The 19,997-nt window shown below is 34.2% G+C and overlaps 1 protein-coding gene across 1 annotated transcript in view; it reads left to right on the forward strand.

Moving 5' to 3' along the window:
- Positions 1–15,777, forward strand: part of CDH10 (cadherin 10) — an 86,648-nt gene extending 70,871 nt beyond the window's left edge. The window contains exons 8-12 of the mRNA XM_051611635.1: positions 1,435–1,571; positions 3,645–3,766; positions 12,154–12,262; positions 14,187–14,438; positions 15,020–15,777. Coding sequence (XP_051467595.1) covers positions 1,435–1,571; positions 3,645–3,766; positions 12,154–12,262; positions 14,187–14,438; positions 15,020–15,513 — 1,114 coding nt within the window. The 3' untranslated portion in view covers positions 15,514–15,777. The remainder of the gene's footprint in view (positions 1–1,434; positions 1,572–3,644; positions 3,767–12,153; positions 12,263–14,186; positions 14,439–15,019) is intronic.
- Positions 15,778–19,997: the final 4,220 nt, after the last annotated feature.

Here is a 19,997-nt window from a genome sequence, read left to right on the forward strand (position 1 = left end):
TCAAGACCCTGAAATTTACGAATATATGAATAAGTAAGAATTGAATCTTTATGCACTCTAAATACATGAGAAAACTTAAAATTTTAGTAGCTATATTTTCTTAATCATGACTGGAAAAAGAGCAAACTCGGAGCTTTTGTTCATTGTGTTTCTGACACAACGATGAATTGAAGAACGGTGGCAGGTATTTTCTTCATCACTATTATTTACACAGAGTAGAAACTTAAAGATTATTCCAATTATTTTATATAATTTTATATGATCTGTTGATGTTCCTCTCATTCTTCCATAGAAAATCATTTATAAGAGGCAAGCGGAGAAAACTAAAGTAACAAGTACAAAGAAATTTCTGAAAAATGGAAAGGGACCATTGAACGTAGATTTAGTTCACATGAAGAAAAAACATAGAAGATATATGTGAAAATGCCCAATCATCTATTTTAGCATTCATTTCATGGTATCTAGTAAAAGGCAAGAACTTTAAAACAATTTGCATAGCCTACATCAAATTCTTCTTAGTGTTTGCTCTGTTGGCCAACTTCCAAAGCAACCTTGTGTATTTATTCATTACCTGTATATTCATTCATTCACTAATTACCTAGGATAAGCTTTTACCTCTTACAATACCAGTACTAATAACTGTGTGTTATATTGCACTTTAAAAGTGTAGTAGCAATTTTTTATTACTGTTTTTTACTTTCGCCCAATTCTGCCATGTAGTTAGATAAATGTTCTGTACTTTGCAAAATCTTACATTAATTCCACATCAAAGCTTCAGTCCTAACTTCGAAGGAAATGTTAAATATTAGAAAAAATGGAGGAAGGAGCAATTTTCTTATGGTAGTTTGACATTCTGCCATATTGTTTTAGTAGAAGTTTTGCTTGCAGAACCATAGCAATATAGAAGGTCCTTTAACATCGGTATACTAATGAAAGTTCTGCATGTAAAATTATTATTATAGAGGTGTTTTTTTTTATTTGATCTCTAGTAAATGAGCAAATTCTGAAGTGTAGAAGCTGAACTTAAAACAATAATTTTGAAAATCAAATAAGTTAACTGTCAGACTCAGTCTGAAAGAACAATACATTGAAGGCAATTATCCTTTCAGGTTTAAAAACATTCTTTAATTATTATATTGATATTCTGACTTATTTTTATGATTCTATTATGTCTATAAAAGTTTAGGTGTTCAAATATTACACTTCTGTATCATATTTATTAAATTATTGCCATTTTTATTCCTCATTCTATGGAACTGACCTTGACAATTTTCATAAACATTTTTAGAAACTAAATATATGTCTTCTCAAAACTAACCTTTGTAATGTAACATATAGAACCTAATAGCTATATTGACTTGCAAAACTGTTTCTGCCATTTTCTTTCTTCTGTTCTTTATCATTTTGACAACACTTTTTCTTTATTGTATTTAGGTTTTCTCTGGATCGTCACACTGATCTTGACAGGATATTTAATATTCATTCTGGAAATGGGTCCATCTATACTTCTAAGCCACTTGACCGTGAAATATCACAATGGCACAATCTTAGTGTTATAGCAGCTGAGATCAGTAAGACAATTTGGTCTCTTTTTTTCTTTCAGTTTTTCTTAGCCTGTAAAGATGTAGCTGTGACTTCAAGAAAGAAGTCCTCCCTTTCTTTCCTCCCACCCTTTTCTGTTTTTGTCTCTATTGTTTTCTTAATTTCTTTAGAAATAATTTAATTTTCTCTTCCTATGGTATCTACACCTACAGCTCTTGGAATAAATAGATTTTCAAGTTAGGTTCAGTTTGTTCCCTAAGTTGTAGCATTTCTTGGACTATTTAAATTGGTTCTCTGTAGGTATTTTCATGTTAAAAAGTACAAAGACAAAAGCAAAAATTATCCTACAGCTGCTACATTATTGACATTAACTCTAATCACCTGATGGAAATTTTAATAAGGGACAAAGATCTGATATTTTAAATCAGCCAGTGAGGACCACTTGCTTTTTCAAATACATTTTTTTTAATTATTATTTTTGTCAAAAAAAACCAAAAAAAACTAATCAGCAGTGAAGCATGGCTGGCAAGAACTACACTACAGAGAACCAAATGGAACATTGTGTCCAGCCAATAAACCATTCTTAGCCTGCCTGTTCCCCTTTCTCTCGTCCAGAGCAATATGAGCATGGAGCACACTCAGTAGCTGCACTTAAAAAAAACATTTTTTCCTCTGGCAATGCATGGTCCTGAGCTTACAATCCTTCACAGTGTTCTCTAATGTTGTAAGAATGCTTTTCAAAAGTATTTACATAATGGAAAAGTTAGTATCTTTGTATGTTTGTAACATAGTTCTAAACTTGTTGCCTCGTCAAGATTCTGTGAGTATATTTACATTCTGTACCTAATTGGAGTAGCTAGCTTTCTTCAAAGACGTACGTTAGTTTTGGAGAAGAATGAAGGGGGAGATTTAGGTCTTTAAATCTTTAAAAATATTACCTGGGAAGCATGACCCAATGGGAAAGCCATGTTAAGAAGAGAACGCATTTGGAAACTTAGTACAAAAATACACAAGGCTAAGAAAACTAATGCCCTAAACCTGCTGTTTTAAACAATTCAAATTATCAGAAAGATCCACATCACTCTTGAGCAAAGGTGTTATGAATAACAAATTAACTTAATGCTGGCAACTCCAACTGCTTACTGTTTATTTGAAGCAGCTTAAAAGGGAAAAAAAAAACCAAAACAAAAAAACAAAACACAAAACCAAAACAAACCCCATCCCAAAAACCACCCACCAGTAAATTTGGATAATCTCTATTGTTAATTATCCCATTCCATTGAAGTTGCAAAATCATATTGTATTTAGCTACCAACCATCAGAATTCCAATAAATGGCTGTACTTTTTTACTCATAGGCATTATTTGAAATTCTTGGTAAGGCAACTAGATCAGCAAGGGGAAACAAGGACACTTGTATTCCTGAATTAACCTATACTAATGAGGTGGCACTATCAATAATACTAGGGTTTTGGCATTTGGCAAGGGGAATGTTAATATTCTTATTTCTTAACCTAAGGTCTGAAAATCTAGTATTTTCTAAGGCAATTGAAATATAAAAACTCTGATTCTAATAAATTTTTTACCACATTTTTTGGAGGATACTTTTATTCCTTGTGATAGAATTTCTCCCTACTTATTAAGATCCAAGAGAGGAAAGTCAGGCTTGACAGATTTTCAAAATATATGTCCACAAAGTGTATAATGCCTTTTCTGTGTAAAACAAAACATATCACAAATCATTTTAAAATTAAAAATCAAAACCTTACAGCAAAGTAAATACTCTTGAGTCCACCTAATAATCAAATGTCATTATAGTAATAAGCATAATTTTCATATACTATATTTGCATAGCGCTTCAGCCCGTTTTCATATAAAATGTTTATTTTCTCACTAGATACCAATAATTGTATGTATTTTTTACTTTACATAAAGCATGTCCTTAATTTTTAGGTCTGATTCTCACATGGTGTCAGTTTCTATGCTAAATTTTTACTATTTCCATACCTTATTTTGCACACCTATTGCTTATTAAATTTGGAAGAAAACAGAAAACTTTTAGTAAGAAAATTAACTCATTATTCTTCTTTCTTCTCCTGTCAGACAACCCTAAAGATACTACTCGCGTTCCTGTCTATGTAAGAATTTTGGATGTTAATGACAATGCCCCACAGTTTGCTGTATTCTATGATACTTTTGTCTGTGAAAATGCAAGAGCTGGACAGGTATGCCTTTGATAGACACTTCTCACTATGCAGTTTGTTGGTACTCAACTTCAGATCATTCTTGCCAGTTGCTTCAGAGAAATAATATCCAAAATAACTTCTGAAGAGTCAGAAATGAAGGCACAGTAGCTCTGTAGGTGATGCTTAGAGTGAAATTTCAATGTGTTGTAACATCATTAGTGTGCAAATTACCACTTTTCTTTCCCTAACCCTCTACCACTATTACATTCTGACTAGATATTTCCAAGAGGCATGGTCATAATTAGTTTTGTCATTATCTTCACAACAAAAAATATGATATGGCACTACCAAAATGTTTCATCTATATTTTCAATAACTCCCAAATAGGAAATTTCAGATATATTTCAATCCATGCTGATGGGGGTTACAGATATTGACATCTGTCATACCTTTGACTTATCACATCAAAAACTTCTGAAAATATAATACAAAACATACATTGCTTGAACTGGTAATATAGTATTTTGTTTTGCTTCAGGCTACAGAATGCGTTCTTCAATTTATGTGAAATGACTATACTGCTTAATATCTAGTTGCTAATAGGCAGTTGCTTATTGGAACTGTTAAAAAAATGTTTTCCTATTACATCACAGCATGTCTCAGCACAGTCAGTTAGCAACTTTGAACAGAATATGGAAGAATTGCCAACTTGTCTTAACTGTTTAAGTCTTAGAGGTATGGCATTCAGGTTGTATTACACATTCCACATTCAGGTTGCCATTCTTCTTTCTGAAGTAACATCACTTAGAGATTAGAACAGAGGATTTAAGGCTGAAATTTATAATGCATAAAATATCTAAAGGTACTGAGTAAGGTTATTAGTCTGCTACAAGAACTGTAAGGTAAATCAAGGTGTTAGATAAATAGAAATCTTGGGCTAAACACGTAGAATTTTTGAGAGTTGCAGTGTCTTCTATAAATGCTAAAATACTATTCTAATCCTTTACAATATGATATATAGATTAAGAATTGGAAAGGTAGAGCATTGCATTTTCCTCTTCCAGTTTCACAAAAGTCTTGGGTAAAAAAAATAAATAAAATCTAAATGCATTCATTTACAAATCTTACTTTGTTTGAGGTTTTAGAATCTGTTCTGTCCAGCTTACTAATTACAGAGGGCACAGAAAATTCTTAATTCAACAGTTATTTTTCCGTGTAAACATATTTTGAGTAACTCTTATTTTTCTGAGCTACGTGGAATATTTACGTCAGTATAATTTAAAAGTAAATGTAAAAGTTACTTCTGCATTACAGTGTTTTTTTGTTTACATTCAGAAAATGCTATCAGTTAAAAGTTGAAAAACCCACACTAATAGTTTATGACTAACAAATGAGAAGCTACATGAGTGCATGCATCCATAAATATTTATTTAATTTGTTAATAGAACTCAAAAGTGTGTCCTTAATCAGAAAAATGTGCCAAGTTTACTAAAAGGTCTATAAGTGTAAACATTTACTTAAAAAAAGGGTTACAAATAATTCTTTAAAGGAAGAAATCATAGGAAGAAAAAATGCAATGCGGGATAACATGAATAATCCATTTAAATGTAATTAAAATCTTCTTGGTTACTAGTAGATCATAAATAAGACTTGTTATTTTGGAATTCAGTCTCTTCTACTGACAAACATTTTAATGTATATTACAATTTTCCAGTTGATTTATTTTCCCTTAAAATTTCAAACTACTTAATTTATATAGAAGTATATGTAAAATGTATATAGACATATATATAAACACACACAATGTATACAGTGTGTGTATACATATATATAGACATACACAGATATACATGTATAGCAACAGAAAAGAGGGAGAGTATTTTTTAATTAAATATGATTTTTGGAGTTTGATTGACTCAAAAGGACTGTGATTGTTTTCCTGCTTTCTCTTACTAGTCATGTCAGATCATATAATGACCTTCCAAACAATGGGAATATCCTTTTCCAAAAAGCTCAAGCCAGAAACGGGCAGCAGCTGTGGCAGAATGCCATTTTGATGGTTGTTCTTTTGAGTCCTTTCCTCTGTCTCCCCAAACAAAAAGAAAAAAAGAGGACAAACTTGGTGTGATGGCTTAAAAGGGACACAGGCATTCATGTGAGTCATACAAAGTTGTCCTAGTACGAGTTGAGGGGAAGAAAAAAATGAAATATTCGAACTGCTGCAGCCTTGTACACAGACACGTTCAGCTGTCCTCCACCCCCAGGTGAGAAGAGCCAGGAGCAGGGCAGCTGGGCTGGCCGATGGATTCCCACTGGTTTTGTCAGTTCCCATCTGCCACAGGTCTGGCAGCTCAGCAGTCAGCCTCCAAAGATCCTCTAATGTAAAAGACAGGAATCAGTGCAGAAAGCAGATTTTACATGGATGCCGAGTATATTTTTTCTACATACTCACTTTCCCCATAGTAATGGTCAGAAGAAGGACCCTTCTCTCTTTGTAAATGACCTGCCAAAATAAAATAAGACATGAGTTAGCTTTGGAGAGCAGCAAGCCGCCAACTCTTCCACTCCCTCCCTCCTCAACAGGACAGGGCAAAAAAATAAGATGAAAAAGAAAGTGGGTTGAGATATAGACTAGGAGGTCACTTGATTGTTACCATCACTGGGAAAACAGAGTCAACCTGAGGAAAATTAATTTAATTTACTGCCAGTTAAAAATAGGGTAAGATGGTGAGAAATAAAAATAACTAAAACACTTTTTCTCAACCCTCACTTCTTTAGAAGTTCACCTTCATCCCTTCATTCCTTACTCCTCTACCTCCTGTTTGGGTCTCCAAGCATGCTTGTTACAATCTTGCTGGTATTAGCCTGTGTTTTACCAGATCTCTACATGTACACTCCCTTTTTGCGTGTCCCAATGTTAAATACATTGGTCTAGCTCCATGAATTCCCTTTCAGCGACATTTTAAAATATTAATTTATTTTTTTAAAATCTTTTCCTATATCTTAATTCATCATAGATTGTATAAACACAAGTTTTCTTGAACCACTTATTTTTGTGTTGCTTTTCTTCTTATCAACTGTTTTGGCCCATGTAAAAAAACGTTCATTAGGGATATTTTACCCATCATAACCTGGCTCAGACATGGATTTTGGTGTCTTTGTATTTCCAGCAGTTTCCTTATTATATTCACTAGCTGTCTTTCTAATAATTATTCCTTCTATTAAAAAATAACTAAAATATGTGTCTGTGGAAAAACTTAATTCCTTGTGGTTTCAATTTCTATCATTCAGTTTTCCCTCATTTTGAAAAGATATTTTTATATAACTTTCTTACATTCTTTGATCCTGAAGTGTTATTTTATCCTTCCCTATTTTTGCATCTCCCTCATATCTTTTACTACATTTTGTTGTCAATTTCCATGAATATTTTTTTCTTTTCCATTTCTTTTCATTTATCCTTTATTTAGTTCCTTCAGTATATTTCCATAGGTGCTGTATTTTCCAGTGTTTGTAGTAGTATTCAAATTTTTTTCTTGCCTTTCTTTTTTCAAAAACTCGCAGTGTCTTTATTTTACTCTGGCAAGGTAGATTTTGTAATGCAAATCAATACAGGGTTTCTAAATAGTTGTAGGTTTTTTCATAATAGCACAGGATGTTTTCTGTTCTTTGTACAGAATTTAAAAGCAAATATCTAGTGTGCCTTAGAAAAAAAATAAACAACACAACAAACTATTTCCTTAAATAGTGGATAGAAGTGATGGATTATATTGAAATAAGCAGCCTACACAGCAAACTTGGTTCTACTATCTAATCAGTTTTTAGTGGCTAACAACCCTCTTCTGTTACTTTTGGGCCCTTGCTTTCCTGCCTTTTTTTCAGAGTAACATGTTTGGCTTCCCTGCAGTTACTGCTTTTTGGGATTTCTAGCAAAGACAAGTAACATACTGTGGAAGTACTGGTGGTATCCCATGGTTGATTGGTCTAAGAGGGAAAGAACACTGTATGAAACCATGTGTAAAACAGGATATACTACAGTAGTAGGATTACCAATATAATATGGAAATTGTATGCAAAACATGCAATATATTGCTTTCTTGCTTGGTTCTTTTTTTGAATACAAGCGAAATATACTCTGCTACTTAAGAGCAGTGGATATTCTGCAATACCTGTTGTCTATATTTACAGTGTAACACTGGGTGGTAGGTGACCTAAAAGGCAGAATTTAATCTCTGCCATTTCAATATGTCTCAATTGTAGGTTTGTATTCAAAAGCCAGTGAGAAAAAGAAAAGGCAGTTAATGTATATTTTGGTTAGAAATAGAGGTGTACCCAGTAAGAAATGTTTCACTTTTTCTACAACTGGATTCACAGTTATTCAAGAGATTCTTAGTAGTTACCCTGCCATCAGTTACTGCCTAAAGGACAGGCAAGCAAATGGCTATAAACTAGTATACTGAAGGTTTGTTCAGTGCTTGAATCTTAAAGAATTAGTCCAGGTTTGGTAAAAAAAAAAAAAAAGATAATATCCTAAGTGGCTGCCTAGCAACTGAGTAAAAGGGAAAGCTCATGTAACACAGCTTCCATGGTTCATTAATTTTTAATTACACCTTCAGTTCTGTACCCACAAAGAATTAGATAGTGACTGGTTAAAAATTGTAGAATCATCGGATTTACCTGTCAGACAGTGCTACAGTCTGCTTAAAGTGGTTAGATTAGTGAAAAGAAATAGTAAAAAAATTGAGCACATGAATACGCACTTTCATAAGATTCATCAGGTGCCCCACGAGGGCTGAGACCGGAATGCTGGAGGAACAATACTGGGAGCAGCAACAAAAATATCCTGAAAGCCTGGAAGGTAATACAATGTGTCAAATTTAGGAAGCACTTCTGTCACATGTTGCAATTACTTTCACTACAGAATGCAAGGAAGAATCAAAACACAGAGAACTGTCTGATATAAATGCTATGGCATGGGAAAGTCTGGCTACAACTTCTCATGGTTTGGCTCAGGATCAGCAATTGAACTAATGACAGCAATATTCTCAATCCCCTCCCACCAGGGTAGGGAAAGGAGAGAGAGAATAAGGAGAGGGACTTTTCCAGATTGAAAACTAGACAGCTTTAATTAAACACTAATGATAAAATATGTACAATTATATACAAATATGTGCAAGAATGTGCAAGACCCTATAACTCCTCCCCACCCCCAGCAACTCCTGTGGCACTCTTCTGAGCTGCGACCAGTTCCAAAATGTTGTGGACCACTGCCAGAGATAGTGCCAGATCAAAAAAAGGAGCTGGGTGTAGAGTTACAAGGCTCAGGCATGCATGGGCCTAGGGATCAAAGGAGATGGATAGATGGAGTCCTCCCTGGATGCCAGCCGTAAACAAGAGAAAAGGAAAAGGGAGGGCTTGACTTACCTGATCCCTGAATTTATACTAAGAATTATGTGCATATATATGTATGGAATATCTCTGGCCAATTTTGCTGTCCTTCTAGTCCACTCTTCCCTATAGATACTACTCTTCTGCTCCTTTAGTGCAGCAAATCTGGTAAGTAGAGCCAAGTGTCCTTGTTGTCTTGGCAGTATCTATAAGCACTGAGCATTATCAGTCCACTAGCAGGTAAACTTACTGCTACTTTCAGTAAGTGTGCTGCTTAAAAGGGACTTCACTGAAGAAATGAAAAAAAAAAAAAAAATAAGAAAAAAATTGGCTTCATCCTGGCTCAAACCAGGACACAAGCCAGGTCTTGATTAGTCAGGTCCTGAAGAAGAGGAAGAACCATTAGTTTACAAATGGCTAGTCTGAAAACAGTGTGAAAGCAAAATTCCCTGTGGTACACAGTGTCTCCTCACCTTCATTTTTATTAAAACTGGTGAAACAGAGTAGAGATTAGAGGAAACAAGTACAGCACAGCTCTTTTGACAAAAAAAAACCCACCAAAACCACACACAAAAACCAACACAGAAAAAGTAATGCAGCTTAAATGCATTCCAGAATTCAACCTACTCTCAAACAGAAGTTGTGATAACTCTTTTTGCTCAACTCAACAAACAGAAAGTCAAATATGTCCTATTTAGGACATCAAAACCTGTGGTGCTTTTATAATTGTCTGCAAGAGAGATGGAGTAGTCAAGCAATCACCAGAAGAGCCTATATGATTGACTGTGGCCTACATCTGTACTTTTATTTATTCCCAGCGAGTCAGGAGGAGTCTGCCTTCATCCTTTCTCATTTGCATGTTGTGCCTATGTGTTGTCTGAAGCTTGCTTCACATACAGGCCTTGGAAGAGCACAAGAGATCATGCAGTGCTTCAAAAAGTTAACAGAAAGATGCTGCTCCCTTCAAAGATCTAAGCCCAAATCTAAACAAACTTCATCTACACTGACCTCTGAGTCTGATCAATAGTGTGTTCCTTACAGTGACCTACAGGAGGAAGTGAGTGCACCAGTGATACCACAAGGAGAACTTTCCAGGCTCTCACAGGAGATGATGAATACTTGTTCTAATGGACTATGTACATGGCCACATTTGAAAAAGAGCTAGTCATGCACTTTCAGTGTGAATTTCCAGTCATATCCCCATTTGCAAAAAAACCCACACATGTATAAATATATTGAAATTTTAGGTTTTATTTGAGAATAGTAAAACAAATAATGCTGTTTGTGATTTCACAATTTCATTTAGAGGTGCGCTAAATGCAAGAATGTACCTAAACACAGTTTCACTAAGATGACCCTTAAAACTTCACATTTTCAAGAAATGTATCAGCAAATAACTCAAAACTGCATATTTAGTAAGCCAAGTGTTTGCTGGCATTTTTAGTTATCTTTGCATTTTAATATGTAAATGATGCTTGCAACAAAACAATAAAAAACACCAAACCAAGCAAGGATTTTTTCATTACCTAATGTAAGCAAATTAGCTGAATTTCCTTGCAAAATATTTAATAAGGTTAAACGTTGTCAGTATTTTAACAAAGAGGTTCCCAGAGAACTTCAGTTGCTACAATAAGTGATGGATAGCGGAATAAACAGATTTTCTTACTGTCTCTCATGGTCCTAAGGGACTCTGGTTAGCAGTGCCATAGTAAGAGAACAATCCCTGTAAACCGTAAAAGATTTCAGGCTATAAAAACTTCTACCTGCTCCTTTTAAACTATAAGTATAGACACCCAGAATTGGAGGAGTGGTTTTTCATGAGCTTAACACCAACAACCTACTGCATTCATGATCATAGCTAGCGGGGTTTTTTTTACTTAATTTTGCAAAAAAACTGTAACTCACAAAATAATTGAAAGGCTCATTCTTTAAAAATAAATAATATTCTCTACCTGTATTACCTGTTTTGTTAATCTAGTAAATTATTGGAAGTTTATTTAGAGTAGGACAAAATTCCAGTTGAGAAATCAAACAAGCTGCTTTATTAAAATAAATTCAATCCTTGCCTCACAAAGAAATGTATTACTGTATTGTTGATGGACCAGAGAGAAGTTGGGAGTTGATCATGCATTTGTTAAAGTTGATAGGAAGTACTAGTGTAAAAAAGTAGATGCTATTTCAAGCTTGAAAAAAACACTGCAATTTCATTTGATGGATCAGAAATTAAAAATAAAAATTAGCTATGCCAAGATTGACCTAGTTTTGAAGGTTAAACTTAAGAACATAGCTGAGCATGCACACATGTATGCATAAAAATTCAGCCATAAGTAGAGTTTTAATTTCTATGGGTTTAAAAACAAACAAACAAACCCAAACTCTTAAATAAAGCAAGAAATATATCAACAATCATATTTCATTTAAGAAATGACATTTTGCCAGCCTTAGGTATAGAAACTTCAGTGAAAAAAAGCCACGCGTTCATTTACCTGCCAGATAAGTAAATGTTGAAATGTTACCATTACTTCCCCCCAAAAATACCCAAACTTTCTGCAGACATTGCAGAAAGCAATTATTTAGAAAGAAATATTTCTATTTTGAAATTTTAAATTTTAACTTCCCTATCCGAAACATCTATTTGATAAAATAACATTTTTCTCAAGAAAATATATAATTCCTATTGTATTGTTTTAATTTAAAATGATGGATCAGAAATTAAGAATAAAAATTACCTCGGTTACAGATAAAACTATTTTTGGCAAGTGTAGTTACAAAAATATACAAACATGTATTGAAAAACAGAAATAGAGGAGGACTAAGGTAGAAGCTTAGCATTCTGTATGTGCACATGCACCACCACGTGAATCATGTATGGATGCTCTTCTTGGAAAAACTTACATGATACGCTTCTTTAACTTCTGTTCAGTTAATATGTCCTACAGATTAAGTCAATTTGTTATCTTCTAGTCTTAATCAGACAGCTGTATAGAAAACCTAGGTATATTGGCGTTCTTTTTTGTGTTTGTTGTCTTTATTTCCTACAGCTTATTCAAACCATAAGTGCAGTAGACAAAGATGACCCTCTCGGCGGCCAAAAGTTTTTCTTCAGTTTAGCTGCCGTTAACCCCAACTTCACTGTTCAGGATAATGAAGGTAAAATTCATGCCTGTTACAGTTAATTTTGCTATCCAGTGTACATTCCTGAAATATTTTTGCTTTTGATATCTATCAATACGTAGAGAAGGCATTAATGCTGCTGCTACCAAGAAAAATAATTTTACCTGAATGTTTGTGGGTTAGAACTTCTACATTTTTATCTGTGTAAGGCAAAAATTAATATGACAAAATTGTGAGAAAGCAAATTATAAAGAAAATCAGTAAAATTGTTGGCTTGGGGTGAGTAGCCACATGCAATGCATGATGGAAGGAGAAAGAAACTCTTTCAAAAAAATCTTCAGCTAACAAGTTCAGATTTTTCACTTTGGCTTCCTGTAACATAGTTTTGATTCCCCTGGTATTCTGTTTTGCTTCTTCCTGACCATTAATGAAAATAATGGTTTTGAGTGCACAGCCACTTTAGCTTTTCCTTTGATTTTTGTCAATCTTTCAGAGAAAAATTGCAGAAGATTATTTTGGGGGAGGGGGTCTATACACTCATTTATGCCCTCGTTGTCAGCATGACTAACTCACAGGGCTCTAGATTACAGAAGAAATAAATGAGAGGGAACATGGTATCAGCCTTAAAATGTGTTAAAGGCATAAAGGCAATGTGAATATTCCTCTTTTTCTGATTAAGACTTCAGAAAGTAATAAGCTTCCAACAACAGCAGAAGAAAATTCTAACAGCAGGGAAAGTGAAGAATTGAAAACTATAAAATCCCCAGAAGCAGAAGTATTTAGAGATCCATTTGAAACATAGTTTTTCATGTTGAGTAAAAACAAATAGAATAAAAATGCTCCAAACTAATGAAGCAATGCAATAAAGGAAAACTTGGTGTTTGACATCATGAAGGCTATGAAAAAAAAATAATTAAAAAAATGATGTTTTAAGCACAGATTATATCCTGGTGACTAGGTCCTGAGTGTATGGAGGTATAGACCTTGTTAATTGCTTTTCTATCTGTAGCTATTTTCTTTCTTTTAAGCATGGATTATTTTAATTCACCCTAAAGTTAGTTGGCAGGATAGCTAAACACTTGCCTCAAGAGATCCACAAGTATGATGAAAATTAAATGTTCCTATTAATGGAGGCTAAATCTGTATTTTCTCTCTTTTGGACTAAAAAGTTAGCAAATCTAGTGTTGGCTCACACTAGGGTTATGGCCCTAACAACAGGAGAAGTATTCTCTCTCTGTTATTCTTTCCTTCCCTTCCTTTCCTTCCCTCTGGCTATTCAGTAGACAGATTTTGATGCTGAAGTATGCTGCACACAACTAAGACTTTTCTTCTAAAAATACAGTTTAGTAAATTTGCTTCTCAAGACTGTATAGGAAAACCTGTCTTTCACATTTTCTGAATTCCTAAGACAACTTTTACACCCCAAAAAATGTACTTCGTGTGCTACAGTATATAGTTCATTGTTCTACAATATGTTGAAAGTATTTTGGTGTGGAAAATGTCATACTGAGTTTACAGACAGTATTCCCATGGGTGTTATCATAGAAGATCAATAGAAAGAATCTTTCAAAAGAGCGTGCTTGCTGAACAGCATGAAGCAGAAGGTTATTTTTTTCTCAATTGGCCACTTCATTTCAGGACCTCAGCCCTGAACTGGAACTGCGTCAAGCACCACATGCATTAATCTAGAAAACATTTTAAGCTTGAGAAATCCTCTTTTCAAATCATACTTAAAGGTGGTGCAGAGGCACAGAGAGAGGAGCAGGACAGATGAACATAAAAAATTATAAATAGCTTTCTGATCTAATGGGAATATCATTATAAAAAAAAAGAGATAACACTGATACCAGGAACAGTTTCAAAATGCTACCAGTTATGTAAAATGTGATGGTTTGCATGTACCATAAATTATACATTTTATATTCATATGCTCTACAACAATGTATTTTAACCAATCTAGATAACACTGCCAGAATTTTAACAAGAAGGAATGGCTTCAGTCGACATGAAATAAGTACTTACCTTCTACCAGTGGTGATATCAGACAATGACTACCCCATCCAGAGCAGCACTGGCACGCTGACCATTCGAGTGTGTGCCTGTGACAGCTGGGGGAACATGCAGTCCTGCAACGCTGAGGCCTTGCTCCTCCCTGCTGGCCTCAGCACGGGGGCACTGGTTGCCATTCTCCTCTGCATCATTATCCTGCTAGGTAAGAAAAAGAAATGCACCTCTTCCCCCATGAGCAAATCCTTTCATTCTGACTCATTTTACAGATTAAAAGTAAAGATCATGGATTTTGCAAAAAGAACTTAACTGCAACTTCAAACAAACAAACAAACAAAATAATACAAGGCAAAACCCATTTGCCTGAGAATTGGACATAGTAAGTAAGAATTCAATTTCAAGACTGTTAAAACTATCAGTGTGCAACCTGAAATAAATTTTGTAAAACCCCTTTTGTGGTTTTCAGAGTATCACTTTTGACATAAGAAGAGGAAAATATCTTTAGAATGGACCGAGCTATTTCAAAACTCATTCAAGTAACAGAAAGAGCATATAGGCAAGCCCATGATTCTGTAAAGCAGAGCACACAATATGTGTGCAAAATAGCGCATTTTGCTCTAGATCTTCGTCTGCTATCATAGTACAAATATGCAGATGTTTATCCATGTATCAGACACAAATGAACTGCTGAAATATATCTGAAGGAAAGCTCTTGTACCTAGTGGATCTGCTGCTAAGAAATGGTTAAATAGAGATTTTTACCCATTCTTTGTTTCTCTCTTTAAGTTATAGTGGTGCTGTTTGCTGCTCTGAAGAGACAACGAAAGAAGGAGCCATTGATCCTCTCTAAAGAGGACATCAGAGACAACATTGTGAGTTATAATGATGAAGGTGGTGGAGAGGAAGACACCCAAGCCTTTGATATTGGCACACTGAGGAATCCTGCAGCTATCGAAGATAAGAAGCTTCGACGAGACATTATCCCTGAAACGTTATTTGTACCACGGAGGACTCCTGCAGCACCAGATAACACAGATGTCCGCGATTTCATTAACCAAAGGCTGAAAGAGCACGATACTGATCCTTCTGCACCTCCATATGACTCGCTTGCAACCTATGCCTATGAAGGAAATGATTCAATTGCTGAATCCTTGAGCTCCTTAGAGTCAGGTACTACTGAAGGAGACCAAAACTATGAATACCTCCGAGAGTGGGGCCCTCGGTTTAATAAGCTGGCTGAAATGTACGGTGGAGGAGAAAGTGATAAAGACACTTCTTAACTTACAGCAACCTACATTTTTGTTTCCTTTGAGGGGAAGTAATTTTACAGACACCTTCTACACTCAACAGTATTTAACATTCAGGAAAATTTTCCTGCCACTCAGCACAATGGTTTCCTTTTAAAATTTGTTTTAAATTTTTTCATTAATGTAATTAATTCTTTCTAGTAGGATGCCACTCAGAATATATACAGCATTTTATTTAATCACCTTCCTAGAGCCAAAGCTATGGAAATTCAGTGTTGTCCATTTTAGTAAGTAAAATAAACAATATTTTACCTTCTGAAATTTGAACAGGGTGATAATCCCTTAAGCAACCTCATGTACAAGCCGCTTCTGTTAGGTACATGTCCTATCCTCACGAGTGCAGCTTTTAAGATTACAAAGAAGAAAAAATCCAGTATGTCCTGTTCTTTATATTAAAATTAAAACGAAGTGTACATGTGGTGTTAATAAGTGTAATATGCAGTTGGTTTAAAAAAAAAAAAAAGTTTGTGCAACTTCATTTCATCAAATTCTATTTGCCAATGTTTTATATTTATATTTTTGTATTTATTTTTAAGAAATAAACAAGTTTTTACAACTATGTTGATGCTTGCCTGCCTGTTCTGGCCATCAGTTCCAGGCGTGAAGAGGACATGAAATTTCTCCAGTGACAGCACATCCAACTGCTGGTATTTATATGTTGCAGTATTCTCCATATATTTAACAGATTCTGAAGTGCTTGTGCTCACAGGGAGAGGCTCGAGTTATAGATCCACTCGCTCACTCAAAAGTGCTACTTCCTATAGCTGTCATGTTTAAGTGAAATTTTATTTTTGAGCTGAACCAGTGATACTCTGTTCTAGAAAGAGGAGCTGTCTCAGCTTGAGTTTCCTATTCTAAAAACATTCTGGTACAACGAATCCATCCAAATATAAGGAATTAGTTTTAAAAACTTTGTTTGTTCTGTAGTTTCCCATTTTGAATTATAATTGTATCATCAGAGATTATGTGTAACTGGAATAGATAAAGCGTTTAAACAGTCTCTTTTAAGCATTATGCTTTTCCAAAGACAAATTATTTGATGACACACCACTGTGTGGTGTACTGCAACCATCTGAGGGTAACCTAATCTCTTTTAAAGCTATCAGGTTGAAGTCTGAAAAAGTGCCAGTAAATTAACACACCTTGCATCAAATGTACTGAATAGTGGGCTTTTTTTAATTGCTAGCTTGGGACAGTCTAGTAAAAAAATAATCTGGACAACTAGCCAACTGTAACAGAAATAATACTTTCAGCTATCACAGAACAGAGTAGGTATCCCAAGACATTTTAAATTGTCTCTTCTTTATTTCAATCTTTAGATTATACAAATCTATTTAGTAAACACGCACTGTGATTTTCAAACATTGCTGAGATGGAATAATTTCATAACATGAACAGGCTATCTTTGGGTCTGTATTTAGTTATTGCGGAAGAAACACATCTGAAGGAGAATCCCTGCTGTGTCTCCCTTAACTTCTTGCTTGCATAAAATCAACAGATATTGAAAATATATTGGTCCTTTGAAGAGTGAGATGGTACATTTGTATTTGATCAAATAATTCCTTTCCTTAGTGGTTAAGTGATTAAACCTAGTGAAGCTGAAAGCTGAATACAGTGCCATTACGCAAGCTGTTTCGGAGACAAAATTCGTATTGACCTTATATCAAGTTAAATTATTTGATCTATTAAGATACTGTTAAGATTATGGATTTTTTGTTTTTTGAATTTCACTGAATAATACTTTCATTAACTTGGGAATTTTTGTATTCTTTAATAGAAAATATTCCCGAGAATATTAAGAAACATCTTAAATATGCAGCATTACAAAACTTTATAGAAGTCTTATAGAACATACAAACAGTTGATCTTTATGATTATTTAGTGATAGGGACCTCATTTTTTCTTCTTTCCTGGTCTCCATTTCTCCTTCAACAATGTGCAATAGGAATAAACTAAGAAAATTCATCCATTAAATACATAAATAGCCAAAAGGCACTCTTCCAATACTGTTTTCTGTCTGCACCAATGTTAAGTAACACCCTACATATTTAATTATCTATTAGGATGGGGAAAAAACGGACTGTAATACAGGTGCATTTTACCTCTTTGTTCAAAACAAGATTTTGGTTGAACAGGTCCAGCCAACATTTTTACATGTAACCCAGTAAGAATCTCTATTTTGTTTCCAGAAAGAAAAAAAACCAACAACACAAAAAAAAAAGAAAAAAACCAAACAAACCAAACACAGACAGCTCTGTTACTTCTTAAATATATCAGCAAATGTCAGATAACTCTGTTGTTTTGATTCACATTACAGTACTTCTTTCTGAATAATAACTATATGGAAATACTTGTCTATCACTACATTTAAGGAAGGTATTTTATAGTAATTCAGCTGAATCTGAACCTAACATTTAAAATTTAATCTTGTATGCGTTACTAAATAAAACAGTAGCATACGTTGTGGAAATATATAATAGTACATAAACATACTGCTAAAATTATTCTCGAATTAATATACTTGAAAATTGCTTTTTATCTCTTGCTGTATCCTTGGAGTTTTATATCTCACTACATTTTAAGAAAAAGAAACAAACAAAAAAAATCAACAGTATATATGTTCATTTCCTTTCCATTGCAGAAATGTGTGCCATTTTACTGTACAAATACAGCAGCCTGACGAAAGTGGGCATAGCAACAGGCAGTCACCTGTGCAGACAAATTGCAAAAAAGCATTCAGGAAGTCATAATTGATCATCATATCTAATTTATGTTAGGAAATGGATCATTTAAGCAACTGAGTTTGTTCCTTAATATTAGACTCAGTTACAGAATAGTCCACAAACAATGTTTCCCATATTTCCCATGCTCCTACATGCCACAGATGTGTCATAGCTGCATAGTTAAATATAAGGCCATATTGTAGATTACAAAAGCCCTGAGTATCAGATGTCAAGAAAGGGAGAAGAAAGGAAGGAAGAGCACTATCCCAATGTCTTTCTTAGAGCCTCACAATAGTGAGGAATTGGAAAGTGACACTCCCAGTCAATTCAAAGTAGAGAAAATAGGAGATGCAATACCTGCTTCCCAAGTAGTACCTACTAAACCTAGCTACATGAAACGTTATTAAACTTAACAAAATGTAGCATATAGTAAACAAGACCCTGATATTGATTAGTCTGAATAAATTTTCTACATATCACAAAGTGCTACAGGACCACAAAAAAACCAGAAAGAAAATACAAAAATATTACATTTCAGGTGGAAACTACAAATTGCTTACAAGACAGACGTTATGAATGTTTACCTATTCAGGAACATATAAAAACTATTGCAGCTATTGGACCCCAGGAAACAATGAGTTCTTAGAATTTGTTGAAATTTATTTTTGTAAGGAATTTTATGAAAGGTGTTATGTACAAGATCTTATGTTAACAACTAAAATAACAATATTTCATAGGGCCTTCAGGGGAAAGGCTGATGGTAAGAAATGTCTCAGAAGATTGAAAAAATACAGGGATTAAAACAATAAAATCTTCATATTGCACATCATCAGGTCAATATCCACCAGCTGCCAGCCCTGTATATACAGGTATTTTTCACTCAGTCACTGTTACAAGGTGTCATATTTCGAACATTTGGCCTTCAATTGCAGGGAAAAATATTACATTACTGTCAGTCAAGAGTCTACTTTTCATTCCTCTCACTCATTCTCTAGAGTGACCCTATTGCCCTTTAATCAGATGTTCACATAATACTTTTTAAAAAAAATTCTATTATGCTTATGCTACCTGTAACACAAAGTTGGAAGAAAAACCAGATTTTCTACACTGACCTCCTTCAAAATTCTTATAATTTACCCCAGGTTATTTCAAAATGGTCTGTCTTTATTCTAAGAGAAATCAAAATATTCTATAGTGTTCCTCTAGGTTTATCCAACATTGGGAAAAAAATAAATAGTTTCTTTTGGTCCATCACTAACAATTAAAAAGAAAAATCAATGAACTTTTTAGGAAGCTTATTAGTAACATGTATGTGATATAGGCATATCAATAAAAGACTTTAGGCTTCCTTACTTTTTGTCAAATGAGTGGACTGGAAATCTGCCTATAAAAGTTACCAAAATAATTCAAACACTGCATTATCATTATCAGATTCACTTAAATATCACAGAAGTCACCCAACAGTAATCTGCTTACAGCAAGATGAGCAGATAGATGTTCAAGCTAAAGCAATTTCACTTATTGATAGCAGTGTTATCTATTATGTCCAAAACCATTATGTAAGTAATATACATGAGGAAATAATAACAAATCTAAAGAGACGTGAGATTTTTTTTTTTTTTTCTCCGACAAAATGTCATGGGCTTGTCTTCTGTCTCTAGTTTTTCAGAGGCTTATTCAAACTCTGTTCTAATATGGTTGAATTAGCTGATAAGAGGTTTTTCACATAACTGA

This window comes from Apus apus, chromosome 2 (assembly GCF_020740795.1).
Source record: "Apus apus isolate bApuApu2 chromosome 2, bApuApu2.pri.cur, whole genome shotgun sequence".
NCBI lineage: Eukaryota > Metazoa > Chordata > Aves > Apodiformes > Apodidae > Apus > Apus apus.